We start from the raw sequence: 20,407 nt of genomic DNA on the forward strand, positions 1-20,407 counted from the left end.
GTGTGTGTGTGTGTGTGTGTGTGTGTGTGTGTGCGCCATGTTCTAGAACCAACACCAGCTTTACAGGATCACTCTCTTTGCTGTGTATTTCCCATGACCAGTAACAGTAACAATAAGCCAGCTACAACTACGTTATATATTTTTATTTTAACTTTGTGAATTACCGTACTTACTAATGTCTTGCATGATTCACATTTTAGCAATATGATACAGATCAGATAATGGTTTGTAACCCTACTGATGTTTTTCTAACAAAGTATATGGCTGGGATTATTTTTGGTGCACCAAACTTTTACTGAAGTGATGTCTAAATTTTCGGTGGCTCCAGGACCTCGTTCACACTGGAGGCGATTTTTAGGCGCTTTAGCGCTAAAATGAACGCCTGTAAAGCGGCTGAAAAAAGCCTCAACTGCAAACCCAGTGCTTTCATACTGGGGCACTGCGCTGGCAGGACATAAAAAAATATTGCCAGCAGCTTCTTTGTAGCGCTTTAGGAGCAGTAAATACGCCGCTCCTTAAGCGCCCCTGCCCATTGAAATATATGGACAGCTCCACCGAACTGCTGGCAAAGCCCCGCTATAGCGGAAGCTAGCGGGGGTTAAAAGTACCGCAAAAACGACGGGAAAACGCTGCTAAAATAAGCAGTATTTTACCGCCGACACGTGAGCGCTGTGAGTGTGAAAGCAGCCTTAACGCTCAGAGCTGTTCAAGTGTAAAATGTAGTGTACGTTTACATCAGTTTAAGATGGTTTTGAAAATTATTCAGAATTTCATGCAGAAGTATTTGATATTATTTTTTTGCACAGCTTTGTTCTGAAACCAAGTTCTTAATACGATTACTAGTGTGAGAGGGGAATATAGCTTGTAGTTTTCTCCAATTTGTCTGTGAACTGAAGACGAGGCTCTCTGTATGATCTTGAATAAACACAACACAATACAAATGTTCCTAGACCAGTATAATCATTAAAATTACAAATACATGTTCAAATAGAATAAAGCTGGCCATACATGGACCAAATTTTGCCAGTTCAGCGTGGACCAGCCAAGTTTTGATCCATGTATGGGCAGGCTGGTTGTACAAAACTTGATCTATCAACCAGCCTGTTGGGTTTTTCCAGAATGATCAGTGCCGCTGGTTTTTATAGCTTGCAACACATATCGTTGTTTTCTGACAGCAGTGAAGGCTCCGTGCTGTTGGAAAACGATACCACAGCGGAAGAAATTTACACATTAAATGTGTGGATGGGGGAAACGAGTTGGTTGACTGAAAAAAAAAAGAAACGGCATAATGCCTAAGATATGGGACCATAAAATTAGGGATACTCAACCTTTTGAAGAGCATAGGCCGCTTTAAAATAAATGGTTGAGAATTCTGCATTTGAGCATAATCCATAATGAAGATTTTAAATTACAATCAGGATTATCATTTATTTTTTGGGACCAATTTCAGTTGGATGTTTACCTACTGCTTAATCACAAAATAGTTTTTTTAAATTTATTAACCAGATCACCATTAATCCCTCTCTTGCGCTCAGGCGTGGCCAACCCAAAAAAGTTTTGATCCAGTGTTGTAGCCTTAACTATATCGGGATCTTTGCAGCAATCCGTTGAATTGCCAAAACAAGGACTGGATAATCTAAACAAACATCAGGCCAGGGAAATGATTGCTCTAGAAGTGCAATAAACTTCTTTATTCAGCAAAGATAAAATGACATCTAATGTACTCGTATGCTCCCAGAATGACACAACTGTTAGAATCCACCTTCAGAACCCCTGTATAGATGGCACTAGGTGTGATCCACTCGGCTAAGAAAGAGAAGAGCGGGAAGTCTTCGCAATAGTGTCTTGTGTATGACCGCTGCCAGGATTATTGAGGCAATCATTCAGTTGAGTGGCATGCACCCAAAGGAGACTGTGTGGGGTTGCTATATGCATGAGTCTGCAGGCCACGAGTTGAGCATGCTTGCATTAAATTATGTGTTTTTTTTTATCAGCCTAAATGTAAAATTGGTCTAAGTTCAATACATCTTACAGGGCCTGTTTTTTTTTTATTGATATTATTATTAGATTCTCTCTGATTTATAAAAAATATCGAGTGCTTGGTTCATCATCGGCACATTAAATTGCTTGTGCAAAACAATTTTAATGACCACATACAATCGACATTTCTGGGTCACCATCACATGTGTATTATGACAGTTTACTTACTGGCTCTAAAACATAGCATCGCTTTTATGTGATCAATAAAGTGATTGTAAAGTTTTTTATTTTTCAATAACAAACATGTCATACTTGCCTCCTTTGTGCTTTGGTTTGCACAGTTTCCAATCCTCATCTTCTGGCTCTGGGCTCTTCCTCTTCTCTGTTTGAAACCAAAGGAAGCCACTTGTTATGGTGGCATACGTGTTGGTTCAATCTCGAGCTGTGGTCTTGTGTCCATTGACAGTGCATCTTGGCCCTAAACCCCCGCTCCCTCGTCACCAGATTTAATAGACAGCATCAGGAGCTAATGGCTTCCGCTGCTTGCACAATTGATCTTGGGCATAGTACTGGATCCACATCGGGCTCAGATACATTTTTGGTGTGGGCCTCAGAGTATAAGTTTCTTTACCTTTAAAAAGGTTGTAAACCTCCTTTCAATGTTTGTACCTATAGGCAAGCCTAGAATAAGGCTTGCCTATAGGTACTGTAAATATCTCCTAAACATGCCGTTTAGGAGATATTTACTGTATGTTGTGCCGATGATGTTATCGGCGCATGCGCTCTGAAGGAACGGCCGCTCTTGCCGTTTCTTCAGAAGTCAGTGCCGTGACTGGAGGCTCCTGTGTGCATGCGGCTCTGGCAAGTCACACAGCCAGAGTCTGTGGCCCCGGAAGGAATACGGGTGAAAATGGATGCAGCATGGACGACACAGGCTTTGGGTTTCAGGCAAGTGTCGCATAATGTGCTAGTATGCGATGCATACTAGCATGTTATGCCTTTTACTTTGCAGGGAAGGGTACAATAAATTATTTTTTTCAGAGTTTACTTACTCTTTAATGCAGATAATTCATTAAGATAAAAAAAGCACTTCAGCCTTTCCAACCACTTTAAAGGAATTCTAAAACTTCCCACCTGCACCTTGTGTTTTCACAGTGCATTGGATGTGCATTGATCATGAAGTTTCATGGTGTCATTTGTTGTACACACAGCCTTTAGTAGAGTGATTCTTCACATTCCTATGTCAGCAGTTTGTTTGTGGTCAGATATGAGGCATATCACATAGCACTGCACAGGGTATTTATTGCAGGACCTGTGTCTTTTTGTGTGAGATCTGCATTTTTCCTGTGAAGAAACTACATATCCCACAATCCCTGGGTCCCTCAGGTGCTGATGGAGGCGAGAGCCCAGTAATCATATCTGACAGTCACAAACTCAGAGCTCACTCGTGCAGCTGGAAGATGTTTCTTTTATTACATTAGCGTTCCCGCATTTGTGATGTGACAGAGCGGATGGCATCACATTCGTTGAAAGTTGTTTTAACCCTTTAGTAAATGGGGAGAAGCTAGGTGAATAAATACATGGACAGTGGACATAAGGGGACCCATCAGCCATGACACTAGAAATTGTAGCCACAATACGCAAGCCCATTTTTACACGGTAAAGCAAATAAATGGCACATGGAATATACAAACAATAAACATTTTTGAAAGTGTACACTGCCTTTTAAAATTGCTTAGTATAAGCAAGATGATGTGCTGATGTTGCATGCACTGTAGATTCATATTGACTGCACCATCCATCACATTCATTCCAACAGCCTCTTTGGCTTTGATCCTGCTATAAGGAGTCCATCTGAGATTGCTCCATAGATAATCTAAATGTAGGGAAATGTTTGTGAGCAGCATTAATAGTGTGTGTTCTTTTTAGTGTACAGATGATGAGGGTTCTATAACCTCTTGTAGCGCTGGACGGGGGCGAAAAGATAGCGTGGTGAGCCCAGCTGCATGCCAGTGTTTTCTTGTTTGACATTTAAAAATAAATCATTTACATGATAATTTAAAAAATTAAGGCAGGCAAAAGTCAAACTTGACAACTTTGTTTTCTTTATCGTACATCACGGGACACAGAGCAGCATAGCCATTACATATGTTATATAGTGTACCTTCAGGTGATGGACACTGGCACTCTCCGACAGGAAGTTCCCTCCCTATATAACCCCCACCCATAGTGGGAGTACCTCAGTTTTTTCGCCAGTGTCTTAGGTGTTGGTGCACGTTGAAGGTTGTGCCTGCAGTTTGTCCTTGGGACCAGGGCCAGCCGACCGGATCCGTCCAAGGTGCTTCATAGCCAAAGTGGACGGTACCCGGGCCCCAATTCGTGGATGGGGTTTTGCCTATAATGCCTCTCCTTGGAGGGCTGGACTCTGGGTTCCAGGACTGGGTTTTTTAACCTATGAATACCTGCTGCCAGTAGTGCTGTATAGGTCCAGGTGTGTGGTGTTCCTGACTTGGACCCCGGTCCCTGAAGGTCTATGACCATACCCACGGTGAAGGGGGAAGATTGGGCCTCTTGCATGAGCAATACCCTGCGGCGTGGAAAGGTAAGCGGGGGGCCTACGGAACTTGGTTTGTCAGTGGGCTCCCCACAGGGGACTCTGGGGAAAAGCCTTTTTTATGCCTCTGTGCATGGGCTAAAAGAGAAACCACAAAGTCTGCATGACTGGATGGCTCAAACACCCAGGTATACTGTTCCTCTGGCTGGGCTAATAGACTGCTGCTGCTGCTACAAGGTGTTTTGCTCCATGAAATGTAAAAGGGAGCATGTCCGGTTTAAATTACTTACTTCCTGATGTCTGTGTGTCTCCAGCAGCTCCCGGGCTCCTCTCCCCACATGGATTCTGCTTCCTGCTTCCTGAAAGCGGCGTCGGGAGCGCGCGCGCGCGCGTGCGCGCGCACTGTTATAGGCACCGACGCTGCGTGGAGGGGCGGGGGACGCCCAGGGAGTTCCCTCCCCTCTGTACATCAGAGGGAAAAACTCTATTTAGCCTGTCAGTTTGCTGAAGGCTGTGAAGGGACACGGAGCAGCGATGCTGAGCTGAGCAGGATAGGTTTGCCTATGTTATGCTGACACAGTGACACCTAGTGGCCGTTTTTTTGTACACACCTTGCTAAAGAGCTGTTTAAGCTCATATTTTCTCTGAAAAGCCGGTGTACTAAGTAGCAGTCAGAGTACTTAGTATTTGGTACTCTCTTAGCCCAGCATTAAGGGAAGCAATATTAGGATATGATTAAGCCCTTGGGGCTCAATATTGCTATCTCTTGTTAGGTTTTGGGAAGTTTAGTTTCTGTCTAACATTACCCTAGCCTAAATTTTTTTCCTCATTTATTTAAATGTGTGTTTTTCTCCAGCTATTACAGTTGGTTGTATATTAGCGGAGTATCTCAGATTTGTTATTATGGCTCCTAAGGGTGCAGGGAACGCTAAAAATGCTAAAGGTGTTAAAAAGCCGAAGGGTTCCCCATCGGGCTCGGAGGATATTTCCCAGAATCCACCTGCCCCTACCTCCCCGGAGGATCCGGAGGTTGCTGCCCTGGGTGAGCCATCGGGGTTGCTAGGTGCTATGGCGGGCCCTATTCAACCAACTCCTTCCTATGTCACGGAAGAGATGTTAGCCTCCACCTTGGGTGGATTTGAAAAGAGGATGGCCGCTCTTATTACGGCCTCTTTATCCGGGAAGAAGCGGGCTAGGTCCCCGTCTCCCAGGTTTGAATCTCCTGAGGAAGATGTCCTTTCCACTGAGGAATTGGAAGATACAGGAGACCAGGCTGAGGATCATCTGGACCATTTGGGTTCTGAAGATTCTACTATAGAAGAACCTTTTTCAGCTTCTCACGCAGAAAAATTGTGGGTTCAGTCCTTAACGGATATGGTGCGGTCAGCTTTTAAAATGCCTTTGCCTCAGCCTCTGGCCTCCGCTGTGTCCTCATTGGGCTCCCTAAAAGCGCCCCAAGCCAACCTGGTGTTCCCGGTCCATCCTTTGTTAAAGGACCTGATATTTCAGGACTGGGTTAAGCCAGACAGGATTTTTTTGCCTCCTAAAAGGTTCGCAGTTATGTACCCTTTAGAGGAGGAGTTTTCAAAAAAATGGGCTGTCCCCACTGTTGACGCAGCCATATCATGTGTCAATAAAGCTTTAACATGTCCAGTGGACAATATTCACATGTTCAAAGATCCTGTGGATAAAAGGCTTGAGACCTTACTAAAGGCATCCTTTTCCACAGCGGGGGCAGTGGTCCAGCCAGCTGTAGCTGCCATTGGCGTCTGCCAGGCTTTAAAAGACCAGGCCAAGCAGGCCCTAAAGGACCTCCCGGCTCAACAGGCTCAGGACTTAGCCGATCTACCTAGAGCCTTATGTTTCGCGGTAGACGCTATCAAGGATTCAATCCAACAGGCGTCCCGCCTATCCCTGTATTTGGTCCACATGAGAAGATTACTTTGGTTAAAGAACTGGTCTGCAGAAACCCCCTGCAAAAAACTCCTTACAGGATTCTCCTTTCAAGGAGAGAGATTGTTTGGAGAAGATCTTGACAAATATATTCAAAAGATCTCTAGTGGTAAGAGCACCCTTTTACCGGTTAAGAAAAGGTTCCGAGGTCCCTCTTTTAAGCGCCCAACCTCTCCAGTTCCAGGGCCCTCATTCTCTAGGCAGTATCGACGGCCTCCTGGACGCGCAGCTGCAAACAGGCCCCAGGGGCAAGCTGCAGGGAACAAGAGACCGTGGAACCGTAAGCCGGTTAAGGCTGCCCCTAAGGCAGCCTTGTGAAGGGGCGCCCCCACTCTCTCAAGTGGGGGGAAGACTCCGGTTGTTCTCGGAGTTGTGGGGGGCCCAAGTTACCGACCAATGGGTTCTGTCCTCAGTAACTCAGGGGTACAAGCTGGAGTTTCGGGAGTTCCCCCCTCCTCACTTTCAAATGTCAAGACTTCCAGGCGACCCTCAGAGACAGGCATCGCTTCTGTCCGCCCTAGAGCGACTCCTATCTCAAGGAGTGATTATGGAAGTACCAGCAGGGGAGCAAGGACAAGGGTTTTACTCAAACCTCTTCGTTGTCCCGAAGCCAAACGGCGACGTCAGGCCTATTCTGGACCTAAAGTTATTAAACCGCTTTTTAAGAGTCCGGTCTTTTCGAATGGAGTCCATTCGTTCGGTGGTGGCCGCCCTCCAAGGAAAGGAGTTCTTGGCCTCCATCGATATAAAGGACGCATACCTGCACGTTCCGATTTTCCTAGGCCATTACAGGTATCTGCGTTTTGCCCTAAACTATCGGCATTATCAGTTCGTGGCTCTTCCGTTCGGACTAGCCACGGCCCCTCGGGTTTTTACGAAGATCCTGGCCCCCGTATTAGCCATCCTAAGGGAACAGGGCATTCTGATCATGGCCTACCTAGACGATCTTCTGGTAGTCGACCACTCAGCGGCCGGTCTAAATCGGGCAGTGTTGCTAGCAGTAAACTGCCTAGAGTCCCTGGGTTGGGTTCTAAACCGGGACAAATCGGCTTTACAGCCCACAAGAAGGTTGGAGTATCTAGGTCTGATTTTAGATACAAGACAACAACGGATCTTCCTGCCCCAGTCCAGAGTGGACTCGATAAGGGAGTTAATCCACATAGTCCTAAGCAGCACAAGGCCATCTATACGCCTCTGCATGCGCCTGTTGGGAAAGCTAGTGGCCACCTTCGAGGCAGTGCCCTATGCCCAGATCCATTCTCGGAGGCTACAGAGAGCAATTCTCGCGGCCTGGGACAGAAGACTCCAGGCCTTGGATCTTCCCATTATCCTTCCCTATGCGGTAAGGCAGAGCCTGTGTTGGTGGCTAGTCACAAAAAATCTTCTGAAAGGAAGATCGTTCAATCCCCCCTCATGGAGGATAGTAACCACGGACGCCAGCCTATCAGGTTGGGGTGCAGTCCTAGACGATTTAACCCTACAGGGGAAATGGTCAAGGGCAGAATCAGCCCTACCCATAAATGTCTTAGAGATCCGAGCAGCTCGGTTGGCTCTTTTGGGCTGGACGGAGGTTCTGCAGGGCTCCCCAGTAAGGGTACAATCCGACAATGCCACTGCCGTAGCTTATATAAACCACCAGGGTGGCACCAGGAGTCAGGCAGCCCAAAGGGAGGTAGATCGGATCTTTTCATGGGCAGAAGCCCATGTCCCCTGCATCTCAGCTATCTTTATCCCCGGGGTGGACAATTGGCAAGCGGACTTCCTCAGCCGCCAACAGATGTCCCCAGGGGAGTGGTCCCTCCATCCCGAAGTGTTCCAGGTCATTTGCCGGAAGTGGGGTACTCCGGAGGTGGACATTATGGCGTCCAGATTCAATGCCAAAGTAGCAAACTTTGTCTCTCGAACGAGGGATCCATTGGCCTGCGGGACAGATGCCTTGGTGTGTCCTTGGCATCAGTTTGCGCTAATCTATGCCTTCCCTCCAATACGGATGCTACCCCGTCTTCTTCACAGAATTCAAAGGGAACGCAAGCCAGCGATTCTAGTGGCCCCAGCGTGGCCCCGAAGACCTTGGTACTCCTTGATAAAAAGGATGACCGTAGAGGAGCCTTGGGTCCTCCCTCTACGTCCGGACCTCCTCTCACAAGGGCCATTCTACCACCCTGCCTTACAGGCCCTAAATTTAACGGCCTGGCGGCTGAGTCCCTGATTCTCAGAAACAGAGGCCTTTCAGGGCAGGTCGTTTCTACCCTTATAAACGCAAGAAAACCAGTTTCCAGGTTAATATACTATAGGGTGTGGAAGGCCTATATTACCTGGTGTGAAACCAGGAAATGGGATCCCCGCAAATATACTATTGGGAGAATCCTGGAGTTTTTACAGTTGGGAGTGGAAAAAGGTTTGGCGGTCGGCACAATCAAGGGGCAGGTGTCTGCCTTGTCGGTCTTCTTCCAGAGATCGTTGGCTGCCCATTCCTTAATGAAATCCTTTTTACAAGGTGTTATTCGGGTGAATCCCCCGATTAAAGCTCCCCTGTATCCTTGGGATCTAAATTTGGTTCTATCGGCCTTGCAAAGGCAGCCCTTTGAGCCCTTGTCCGTGATTCCTTTGGTCCTTTTGACTAGGAAACTAGTGTTTCTGGTGGCCATGGCATCCGCCAGAAGGGTGTCGGAGTTGGCAGCCTTGTCATGTAAGGCACCTTATTTATTATTGCATAAGGACAGGGTCGTTTTGCGGCCGCTTCCGTCCTTCCTGCCTAAGGTGGTATCAAATTTTCACCTTAATCAAGATGTGATTCTTCCATCATTTTTTCCAAAGCCTTCTTCTAAGGAAGAGAGGTTACTACATTCCTTGGATGTAGTTAGAGCTGTAAAGATTTACTTGGAAGCTACAGCCCAGATTCGTAAGACGGACGTCTTATTCATTCTGCCGGAAGGGCCCAAGAAGGGCCAGGCAGCGTCTAAGGCCACTATTGCTAAGTGGATTAGGCAGACGATTATTCAGGCCTATGGCCTGAAGGGGAAGAGTCCACCCTTATCGGTTAAGGCTCATTCCACTAGAGCTATAAGTGCCTCTTGGGCAGCGTATCACCAGGTCCCTATGGCTCAGGTCTGCAGGGCAGCAACCTGGTCATCTGTCCACACATTTGCAAAATTTTATCAAATGGACGTTAGGAGGAACGCTGATTCAGCCTTTGGGCAGGCGGTACTGCGGGCCGCAGTTTAATCTCCTCTTGTCCGGTGGCACCTCTTGTTTGGTTTTTTCTGGTTGTCTCCCTCCCCTCATGGAGCATTGCTTGGGGACATCCCATATGTAATGGCTATGCTGCTCTGTGTCCCGTGATGTACGATAAAGAAAAAGGGATTTTTATTAACAGCTTACCTGTAAAATCCTTTTCTTGTAGTACATCACGGGACACAGAGCTCCCACCCCTCTTATGGGGAATTTTGGGATGCATATTGCTTGCTACAAAACTGAGGTACTCCCACTATGGGTGGGGGTTATATAGGGAGGGAACTTCCTGTCGGAGAGTGCCAGTGTCCATCACCTGAAGGTACACTATATAACATATGTAATGGCTATGCTGCTCTGTGTCCCGTGATGTACTACAAGAAAAGGATTTTACAGGTAAGCTGTTAATAAAAATCCCTTTTTTTCCTTTTATGTTCTGATTCTAGCAGCCAAACGCTTTATCTGCACACAAAGGCATCTTATCTGTTTTTTGTTTTATTTTGTCTTCTGTTTCTGCCTTTTTTTTTTTTTAGTAGCTTTGTATTTTACTTTGTCAACCCTGCTGAGTTGCTTATGTCTGCTTTTTGTTCTTCAATACATTTTGTGTATGCTATAAAATAGATGTCAGATTTGGTATTTGTACAACAGGTAAAGAGACTCTGAATAGCGCACTGCTGACCGAAATGCATAGAAAGCATTTTCTACAAATCCAATTTGTAATATCTTTAATGTTTTACAGAGGTAGCTCTACTGCTAGCATATTAATGTCTAGATCCGATTAGTAGGATGTTATGCACTTCTGCAGCTGGATGATAAATGAGTGATGATTTTTTTTTTTTGTCTGTTTCAAGTCCTCAGACTTTTCTGACCAGAGTGAATCTGCAGCTGATTATTTTAGCCGCTCCAATCGTAGGGGAAGTATAGTGTCTGATGATGTCAGCATTGCTGATCTCAACAGTGTGAGTTGTAATGCATGGTTTTGTGCCAAAGCAGCGTGACTAATATTAGATTTTACTTCACTGTTCTAAGCGAAGATGCTGGATCACAAAGTCTTGTGAAATATTTTTAACATTAGTGCATGCAGAAAATAGTCTCTGCTTTATAGCTTATGTCTTTATTATATTACATCAGTTTGTTTAATATGTACTTTTTAGTAACAATTTTATGTTATTTTTTTGCATCACTATGTCCTGTAAGACTATTCTGCGTGTAGTATTCAGTTCTATTTATCAAAAAAAAAAAAAAATTGTAAAGCAAAAAATGCCTTTGCTGTAAGTTTGTATAGATGAGCCTTTCTCAACCAGTGTCCCATAGAATCCTAAGGTTCCTGCTGAGGTGAATGGTGAATTCATCTCCCACTTAAGACCCATACACACGGTCAGACTTTTTGACAACAAACTTCAAAATAAGCAGGTTTTCAAAAAAATCTGACCGTGTGTACGCTCCATCGGACAAACTTTTTCGGTTTTCATCGGACAAATGTTCGCTCTGCAAACGGACAAACTTTTCGGCAACAAAAGTCCTACGGTGCAAAATCCTATTGTGTGTACAGAAGTCCATCGGACTTTAGTCCAAAGTACAAACACGCATTCTCAGAACCAATGTTAAAATCAACCCGTTATAGCAGAAGTTGACCAAATGGGGGCGGTAAAGAGCTGAAAAACCATGTGATTTTGGGAAAGTTTGTTGAAAAAGTCCTGCCGTGTGTATGCATGCCAATGCCCTTCAAACAAAAATCCACGGAAAAGTTTGTTTGAAGTCCGACCGTTTGTATGAGGCTTATCACTGACCAACAATGTAAGGGAAAGTTTCCACAAACATGTGTAAGTGGTCACTTCAATAATGTAAACACCTCATCTTTTTTCAAAATTGTTACTGAAAATGTTGTGTAGAGCAGGGGTGATTAAAAAAATTATCTGCCCTGGGTGTCACCGTGGGTAAGCCACATTCTTTCTTCAAGATTTTCACCAATTTATTGTTCCTGCTTATTTATGTACATGACTTGTAATTTAATCCTTTTAGGTAGGGACTAAAAACGATTTCAAGGGCTCCCTGAAGTAAAAACATTGGGAAAGGCTGCCCTCTGTGGTTTTCATTTCATTTGTGCACATGCTGGAATGTTGCCACATTACACATGAGGGACCAGTATTGCTCCTTCCTACACTCTACCAACTAATATGTCATGTGGGTGAACCTAGGCCGCGGTGCTATCTCACATTTATTGCTTCCCATAGCAAGTCTAAACGCTGTAATTTGCCAGTTAAAAAAATAAATAAACTTGGTCAGCAACAACCATAAATGAAAGCACATTGAGTGGTGTTTATTGGCAATAAATGTAGATGGAAATCAGGCTGTCAGAGTTCTGTGTATTTGAAACCCCTGTTCCTGTAATCCTGGGGAACAAATCGGTCCTATTGAACCCGTTGATAAGTATTCAAATGTACTAAATCAGTGGTGCTAAACATTTTCTCTGCTGGATCACTGAGAGTTAGTTTGCCATTAACCCTGGTCTACAAAAACGCGCTTTCCAGTAGTAAATTACTGACAACAATCATGGTCACACACATAGGCACTATGTAAAGTGCTCTTTTACAGGAGAAATTTACCACTGTGCAGATATAATTGATTGATGTAATCTGCATTGATGAATGGTAATGTAGAGGCTGAACAAATGAGGAATAAATAAGGATCAAGGAAGATTTTTTTTTTTTTTGCAGAGATACCCCAGCATGACCGAGAATTATGTAACTTGTTAACGTGGACCTCTAACAACTTTTTTCGCTTTTGGAGTGGGGAGTATGGTATTGCTTCCTGTGACCCCATTGAGGAGATTGTTCTCACGTTCTGTTCAAATGATAAGGATTACATTTATCCAACAAAGACAGTAACTTAATATAATAATGAGAGGTTTGGACATCAGACATCTGTCAAATTTTTGGTGCTTGGGCCAGTGATTTATAAGCATTACCTGTAATATTCAAAATATCGTGACAAAGCAGAGGAAAAATAAATGGGTACAAAGAGAGACATGTAAACTATCAAGACCAAAGTCCTATTCTGTTGAAAAAATGATCTTGTTTTACAAGCCCTAGTAGCTAATTTGGTATAGATTACCTTAACAAATACAGTACTATACAGGTATTGAGGATGGCTGGAAAAATTATTCTACAACATCATTTAGCTCATTTGTTTTAATAGCTATGCATTTTGAGGCACTAAAGTGTATAATTTATTTTTGCAGTTTACATGTATATTGTACATTCACATAAGTCAGATGCTTATATCTTGAAGGACATATAAAATAATTGACTTTTTTTTTTTCTAACTGGTGTACTTTCATCACAATCCTATTGGTACGACTTCTAAACAATCAAAATGTATTGGGTTCTTATATATTTAGGTGAAGCAATGCTAACAGAAGCTTGAGTTCATGATAAAAAAGGGAAAATAAATATTAAAGTGGTTGTAAACCCACATTTTTGACTTTTGCCTACTATAATAAGGCTTACCTGTAGGTATAAAGAATATCTCCTAAACCTGTACGGTTTAGGAGATATTCCCCTCGCAATGTGCCGCTGATTGCAGCGGCGCATGCGCAGGGGGATCCTCGGCTGAAGGGCCGGCACGCCGGAATGAAATCTCCCGCGCGCATGCGCGGGAGTGACGTCATCGGCGCTCCAGCCAATCACAGTGCTGGAGCGGCGATACCCGGAAGACACGCTTGGCTCAGCGTGGACCAGGTAAGTTCCCTACACCTCGTTTCGAGGTAAGTATTTCATAATGAGCTAATATGCGGTAGCTCATTATGGCTTTTGCCTTGCAGGTGTAAAATAAAAAAAATGTATATGCGGGTTTACAACCGCTTTAAATAATGAATATAATCATCCAGTAGTCTGCAAATAATCCTCTGTATAATCTCTTGCTTCCACAGCAGTGATCTTATATTTTATTTTTTGTTCATTATTGTATACCTGTATTGAAGCAATGTCTTTCTTTGTTTTTTGCTTGTAGCTGGAGGACAAGATTGACAAGCAGTATTCTGAAGGTTATTCTAGGGTAAGTAGATTTATTGCTCTGTTTGTTACAGGCCATGTAATATACATTTTGCCATACATACTCACATAAATTACATTTGACTTTTTGTTGACATTCTGTTCTTGCTATGTCTAGGAATCTTCTTTCTTTTTTAAATCTTATAGCCAAAAACTAATTTTATAGATTTACATATACAGTATCTCACAAAAGTGAGCACACCTCTCACATTTTTGTAAATATTTTATTGAATCTTTATTATATCTTTTCATGTGACAACACCGAAGAAATTACACTTTGCTACAATGTAAAGAAGGAAGACCCGGTTCACACTGGGGCGACACGTCAGGCGGCTAAGCGGCCTGACGAGTCGCGTCCCATTGAATGCAATGGAACCGTTCTAATAGGAGCGACGCAAGTCGCTCCGACTTAGAAAAAGTTTCCTGTACGACTTCGGGGGCGGCTCGGGGCGACCTGCATTGACTTCTATACAGAAGTCGTTTTGCAAATCGCCTCTGAAGTCGTCCTCAGGACGACTTGCAGAGTCGCCCCAGAAGTCGTGCCGCTGCAGTGTGAACCGACTGAGTGTACAGCTTGTGTAACAATATAAATTTTCTGTCCCCTCAATATTACGCAACACACAGCCTATAATGTCTAAACCGCTGGCAACAAAAGTGAGTACACAACTAAGTGAAATTGTAAAAATTCGGCCCACTTAGACATCTTCCCTCCCCGGCGTCATGTAGCTCGTTAATGTTACAAGGTCTCAGGTGTGAATGGGGAGTAGGTGTGTTAAATTTGATATCGCTCTTACTCTGTCATACTGGTCACTGGAAGTTCAACATGGCACCTCATGGTAAAGAACTCTCTGAGGATCTGAAAAAAAGAATTGTTGCTCTACATAAAGATGGCCTAGGCTATAAGAAGATTGCCAAGACCCTGAAACTAAGCTGCAGCATGATGGCCAAGACCATACAGCGGTTTAACAGGACAGGTTCCGCTCAGAACAGGCCTAGTCATGGTCAACCAAAGGAGTTAAGCGCACGTGCTCGGTGTCATATCCAGAGGTTGTCTTTGGGAAATAGACATATGAGTGTTGCCAGCATTGCTACAGAGGTTGAAGAGGTGCGGGGGGGTCAGCCTGTCATACACCGCACACTTCATCAAATTGTTCTGCATGGCTTTCATCCCAGAAGGAAGCCTCTTCTAAAGATGATGCACAAGAAAGTACGCAAACAGTTTACTGAAGACAAGCAGACTAAGGACATGGATTACTGAAACCATGTCCTGTGGTCTGATGACGACAAGATAAGATTATTTAGTTCAGATGCTGTCAAGCGTGTGCGGGGACAACCAGGTGAGGAGTACAAAGACAAGTGTGTCTTGCCTACAGTCAAGCATGGTGGTGGGAGTGTGATGGTCTGGGGCTGCATGGGGAGCTACAGTTCATTGAGGGAACCATGCCAACATGTACTGTGACATACTGAAGCATGATCCCCCCTCCCCTCAGAGACTGGCTGCATGTTCCAACATAACAACCCCAAACACACCTCCAAGACGACCACTGCCTTGCTAAAGAAGCTGAGGGTAAAGGTGATGGACATTTCTCCAGACCTAAACCCTATTGAGCATCTGTGGGGGGCATCCTTAAGCAGAAGGTGGAGGAGCGCAAGGTCTCCAACAGCCACCTGCTCTGTGATGTCATCATGGAGGAGGGGAAGAGGACTCCAGTGGCAACCTGTGAAGCTCTGGTGAACTCCATGCCCAAGAAGGGTTAAGGCAGTGCTGGAAAATAATGGTGGCCACACAAAGAATTGACACTTTGGGCCCAATTTGGAAGTTTTCACTTAGGGGATTGCTCACTTTTGTTGCCAGCAGTTTAGACATTAATGGCTGTGTGTTGAGTTCTTTTGAGGGGACAACAAATTGACACTGTTATACAAGCTGTACACTCACTACTTTACATTGTAGCAACGTGTAATTCCTTCAGTGTTACATGAAAAGATATAATAAAATATTTTCAAAAATGTAAGGGATGTACTCATTTTTGTGAGATACTGTATATGTGTATATATACTAATCTATGTTCAGATAGCTTTCTATAAAAAAAAAAAACACAGGATATACATTTGCTCCCTGTTCAAGCATTACCTAGGGGTTCCTTCTGTTTCATGTCATCTGCCCTACTTCTCTTCATCTACACTCATTGAAGTATGTAGGTGATAAAGGTCATGTTTTACATCACTTTCTCTCCACAAGGGTTCCTTATACTCCAGGGTTTGCACATGCATTCTAGGAAGTGTCAGTTCATTTAATAAACTAGATGGTGCACATATTTGTATTGTTTCGTTATGTGAAGTATGTTACTTATAAAAAAAGTGTAAATAAATTTGCTTTGCTGTAGAGCAATCTTTAATCCCTAATAATGATACATGTTTATATATTTCTTTTGTTTAAAGCCATCATCTCGTAATGCAGCTTCTGGGCTGCCAGGTACCTTTACTCCTCTAAGTGGATCATCGTCTCGAAGAGGAAGTGGAGATGCCAGTAGTTTATTGGATCCAGATGCTTCACTGAGTGAATTAAGGGTGAGATAAATCAACACAGACACATCTTCATGATTCACCATCTCTTCAGCTACTGCTTATATAAAAAGTAGTTAAGCACAATTCAGATATTTTTTTATATTTTTAGGCTCCATTCACACCTAGGCGTTTTTACGCCTGTAGCGCGACGCGCACAAACGCCAGAGGGACGAAAAGTAATGAAAGGCAATGGGGATGGTTCACATCTGAACGCCTAAACGCCTGTAGCCTGTAGCCTGTAGCTCAAAAAAGTTCCGGACCCTTTTTTGTCGCTCCTAGCGCGCGATATGCGCGTATTTGAGCGTTTTTTTTTTTACATTGAAGTCAATGTAAAACGCCTGATACGCGCGTATTGCGCGTAAACACGCGCTTGTACAAGCGTTTTGACGCCTGTGTTGCTGAAATCCGGAAGAGGTATATTCACCCAGGAAGAGGAATAAAAAATTCCTAGGAGAGCAACAAGTGATGTCAGGGATGATCATTTTTCTTATTGGCTAATATGGAAAAAGACAAAGTACAAAAACGTCGAACGCCACTGTGCGAAAACGCGCACATACGCGCGACAAAAACGTCGGTAAAAATCGCCTGTAAAAACGCCTGTACGCCCTACGCCTAGGTGTGAATGGAGCCTTAAGCAGTTTTCCTTTGCGTTTACACCTTGAGCATGAAATGTTCAAAGACTACTTTGGTGAAAGGTTTTCTTTTTTTTCTGGCTGGGACTAAACCGTATCTGTAAATATATTTTACATATTGGTCATTGTGCTCTTTTCTGTACAGCGGAAACCTGCTTTTTATTTCTTCTTTCTTTAAAACAAGCAAAACTCAAAAAAATACATTTGCATTGAAGTGATTTTCAGGCATGGTACAAATGTAGCTGTCTGCAAGATGCATTCTTTTTAGCAGGAGCCACATAAAAAGTTTTTATTCACTAATAACATCTTGTATATTAGTGCAACTGTTTAAAAATAACAAAAGTGTGCCTTTCAAATGGCCTGGGTTACTACCAAAAAGGTTTAAAATCAGCAGGGAGATTTTTACATGGTGCTTGAGTACCCATTTTCAAAATAAATAACAGTATGCAAGCATTTTGATTTCAAGAGTTCACAATTTATAGTATCTAAATAATAATAAATGTCTTTATCTGATTAAAGATGCAGGCATCAATTACAACCCGACAAAAGTTCTTTATTCTATGCGTGATAGAAAAAAAAGTTTGGGCTATAGATTTACTGTGCCTATGTCCAGACCGGCCTTTTTCAACCAGGGTGCCTTGAGGTTTCTTCAGGGGTGCCTTAGCAAAATTCTTACAAATTGCCCAAAAATTGTATACAAGGCAGTGGGATGCATGAAGCCTGCCTTTTAAGCTACACATAGCCACAAGTTTTCATTGTGCACCATTACAACCTTCTAGCTGCTAATGACCATAGGACACCCATAGGACATTGGGTTCCATATGTGTGGATGCTGCTGCAATATATACAATTATTAGAATTGTTTTTACATTTTAGGATGACTGTCCATAATTTTAGAGCGTGCCTCGAGACTGTCCACAATTTGGGAGGGTGTCTCTAAATTGTGCATGATTTTAAAGGGTGCCTTGACTGGAAAAGTTGAAACACTGGTCCAGCCTATAGACATATAAGTATTTACATAGACATAACAATTGATAAAAGGGCTTTAAAACATGCCACTGCTGACCTTTTTAGCTGCAGGCAGTGTGCAGTAATTCTTAAAGATCACAACACACTCTGAAATCAGGTTTCAAGGCCCTGCTGCCAGAGAAAGTAAATGGGAGAAGCTTTGATTTTAGTGCCTCTGTTCTTGAAACTTGAAGATGAATTTCTCCTTTTCCTGCAAGGACAGCTGCAGGCCATGTTTTACATTTTTTTTTTTTTTTTTACAGCTTAACAATAGGGTGTTAAAACTTTAGGCACTGTTCACACACATGCATCATAATGTTACTTGGCATCCCATTGTTTTAAAAGGGTCTGGTTTATAGTAATATGTTGCACTGCAGCACTTCATATACTGGCGGTAAGATTTTGTTATACATTGATGATATAGAGCGGTTCATAGAAATTAATTTAAAATGCATAATACGAGTGTTTTCATGCTCTGCAAATGCGTTGTTACTGCAATCTGCTCGTGGCAACAGGTCAATGTGCTCCTGACCTAGCTACATTTGGAAAATGGCAGACACTTCTCACACCTCCCTGGATGCGGAGGACATCATTTGAGAAAATGCACAAGAAAAGAACAGAGAACATGTATGTTATTGCTAACGTTTTCTTGGTGCAGTATAACAATTTAGCTGGAAAAATCAATTCCATCTGATTCCAGTTATCCGCTTGTTCTGAATGCTAAATTTACAAGGTATGCTGTTAGAAATTATAGGGTCAACTTTAAGTGTATATCCAAACAGACTTCCCTGCAGTAATACAAAAAATATTTAAAACCTAAAAATGTAGATTGGCACCTACACTCCAGAAGAATGAATTCATGTTACATGTAAATACCAACGTCTGGAGACCTTGGAGGGCTTCTTTCTGAAGAAAACAATGAGACTATTGATTGGTCAAAATTGCTCTTTTGCCTCTGTGACCACCATTGCTAGGACATATAGTTGGGATAGTGACTGCATAAAAAAGTTGTTTACTTTCTGCTATACCTGAAAATTATGTAGCTGGTAATAAGGATTGTTCAGCTTTATACATTTTAGATTTTCTAATCAACTCTTGACTGCCTTCTAATGCAATAGAAGCAGGGGATCTGATCAGTACAACCTCTGTAAACCTTGAGAACCGTACCCAGGACTCCATGCTTTGGGGATGGCCTGCTTTGTTGCTTAAGGCGCTGGATTCTGCATAGGCGCTCACCTTGGCCCTTTGTGCAACATGTAGGCAGCTGCAGGGTGCTATACAGTTCTAGGGCTGTGGTTCATCCCTATGGAACCCAGACTCTAAAGACTCGTTTGGGTTTATGCCCATTGTGACGGGCAATACCTGGTCCCTATATAAATATGACCAGTGCCATGGACAGGAAAGACAGTCACCCTGTACAGGACCTACTGTAGCCTCGCTATTTACAGGTTTCCCAAATGTATTAATACTTTTTGATATTTAAAACTATAATGAAACCAAAAATTGTTTTAAAATGTTCTTTCTTGTCCAGTGTAAAAACTTGTCCAACTTGGCAGTAAAATTCCATAATTCAGAGCATAATCTTGGGTAGATGACTATGGCGTTACCCTTTAGAGGGACTAGGGACTCCCCTTTTGCTATGAGGACTTTTTTGGGACATTGTACACTCAGGTTTCTGTGTATGCCTTCAAGAACATTTTTTAATCTTGCTCCATGAGTATCCCATGGGGGACAATAGCAATGACGGAAACCAGACACAAGGGAACTGTGGCAGGGGGCTATTCAAGATACATTCCTATTGAACCCAGACCCTTAAGAAACGGGTGTCCCCACTGTGACGGGCAAAGCCGGGAGCCTATTCAGGGACCAGTGTTGTGGACATGTAAGACGGGGTCACCCTTATTCTCCGACCTGTACTATTAAAACAGTGTAAACTTTTCAAACTTGGCGCCAAAATGCAACCACTCAAAGCTTAGTTTTTGACACCACAGGTTGAAAAGCTTACCGGCACTGATGCCTAAAGCCTATAAAAGGTACTCGGGCACTTCTTCCCGCTCTCTAGCCATTAGGACTTTGCTACAGGATGGTGTGCATGTGGGTTTGTACGTGCTCCTTATGGACACACTTACCCCATTTTCCACACCCTACTCCATGAGTACCCCACAGGGGATTATCCTCACCTGTAGCCATGTCAGAAACCAGGCGAAAGGGAGCCATGATGAAAACTCAGGCGAACTTTCGCTCTGCCAAAGACACTCGCAACACTCAACCTCAGTGTAACAGTGCTTCCCTTGCACTGGAGCAGGATCTGATCTAAACAAGCGGCCTACCTGACAAAGGCATATATTTCTGTCACTATTTATTGAACAACTAATGGCTTTAATACAGCTATTTCAGTCCAGGGTTCGAAAACGCCAAGCTCCATTACGTGA

The 20,407-nt window shown here is 43.4% G+C and overlaps 1 protein-coding gene across 10 annotated transcripts in view; it reads left to right on the top strand.

The window, feature by feature from the left end:
- LRRFIP2 (LRR binding FLII interacting protein 2) overlaps positions 1–20,407 on the top strand; it is a 148,507-nt gene that overhangs the window by 75,074 nt on the left and 53,026 nt on the right. For 6 of the 10 annotated variants that reach the window (XM_040353285.1, XM_040353288.1, XM_040353295.1 and 3 more), the window contains 4 exons: positions 3,910–3,972; positions 10,570–10,677; positions 13,730–13,774; positions 16,210–16,338. In XM_040353285.1, the coding sequence (XP_040209219.1) occupies positions 3,910–3,972; positions 10,570–10,677; positions 13,730–13,774; positions 16,210–16,338 (345 nt within the window). The remainder of the gene's footprint in view (positions 1–3,909; positions 3,973–10,569; positions 10,678–13,729; positions 13,775–16,209; positions 16,339–20,407) is intronic. The other 4 variants (XM_040353290.1, XM_040353291.1, XM_040353293.1 and 1 more) reach the window with 1 other exon arrangement.

The sequence above is a fragment of the Rana temporaria genome, chromosome 5, assembly GCF_905171775.1.
Source record: "Rana temporaria chromosome 5, aRanTem1.1, whole genome shotgun sequence".
Lineage (NCBI taxonomy): Eukaryota > Metazoa > Chordata > Amphibia > Anura > Ranidae > Rana > Rana temporaria.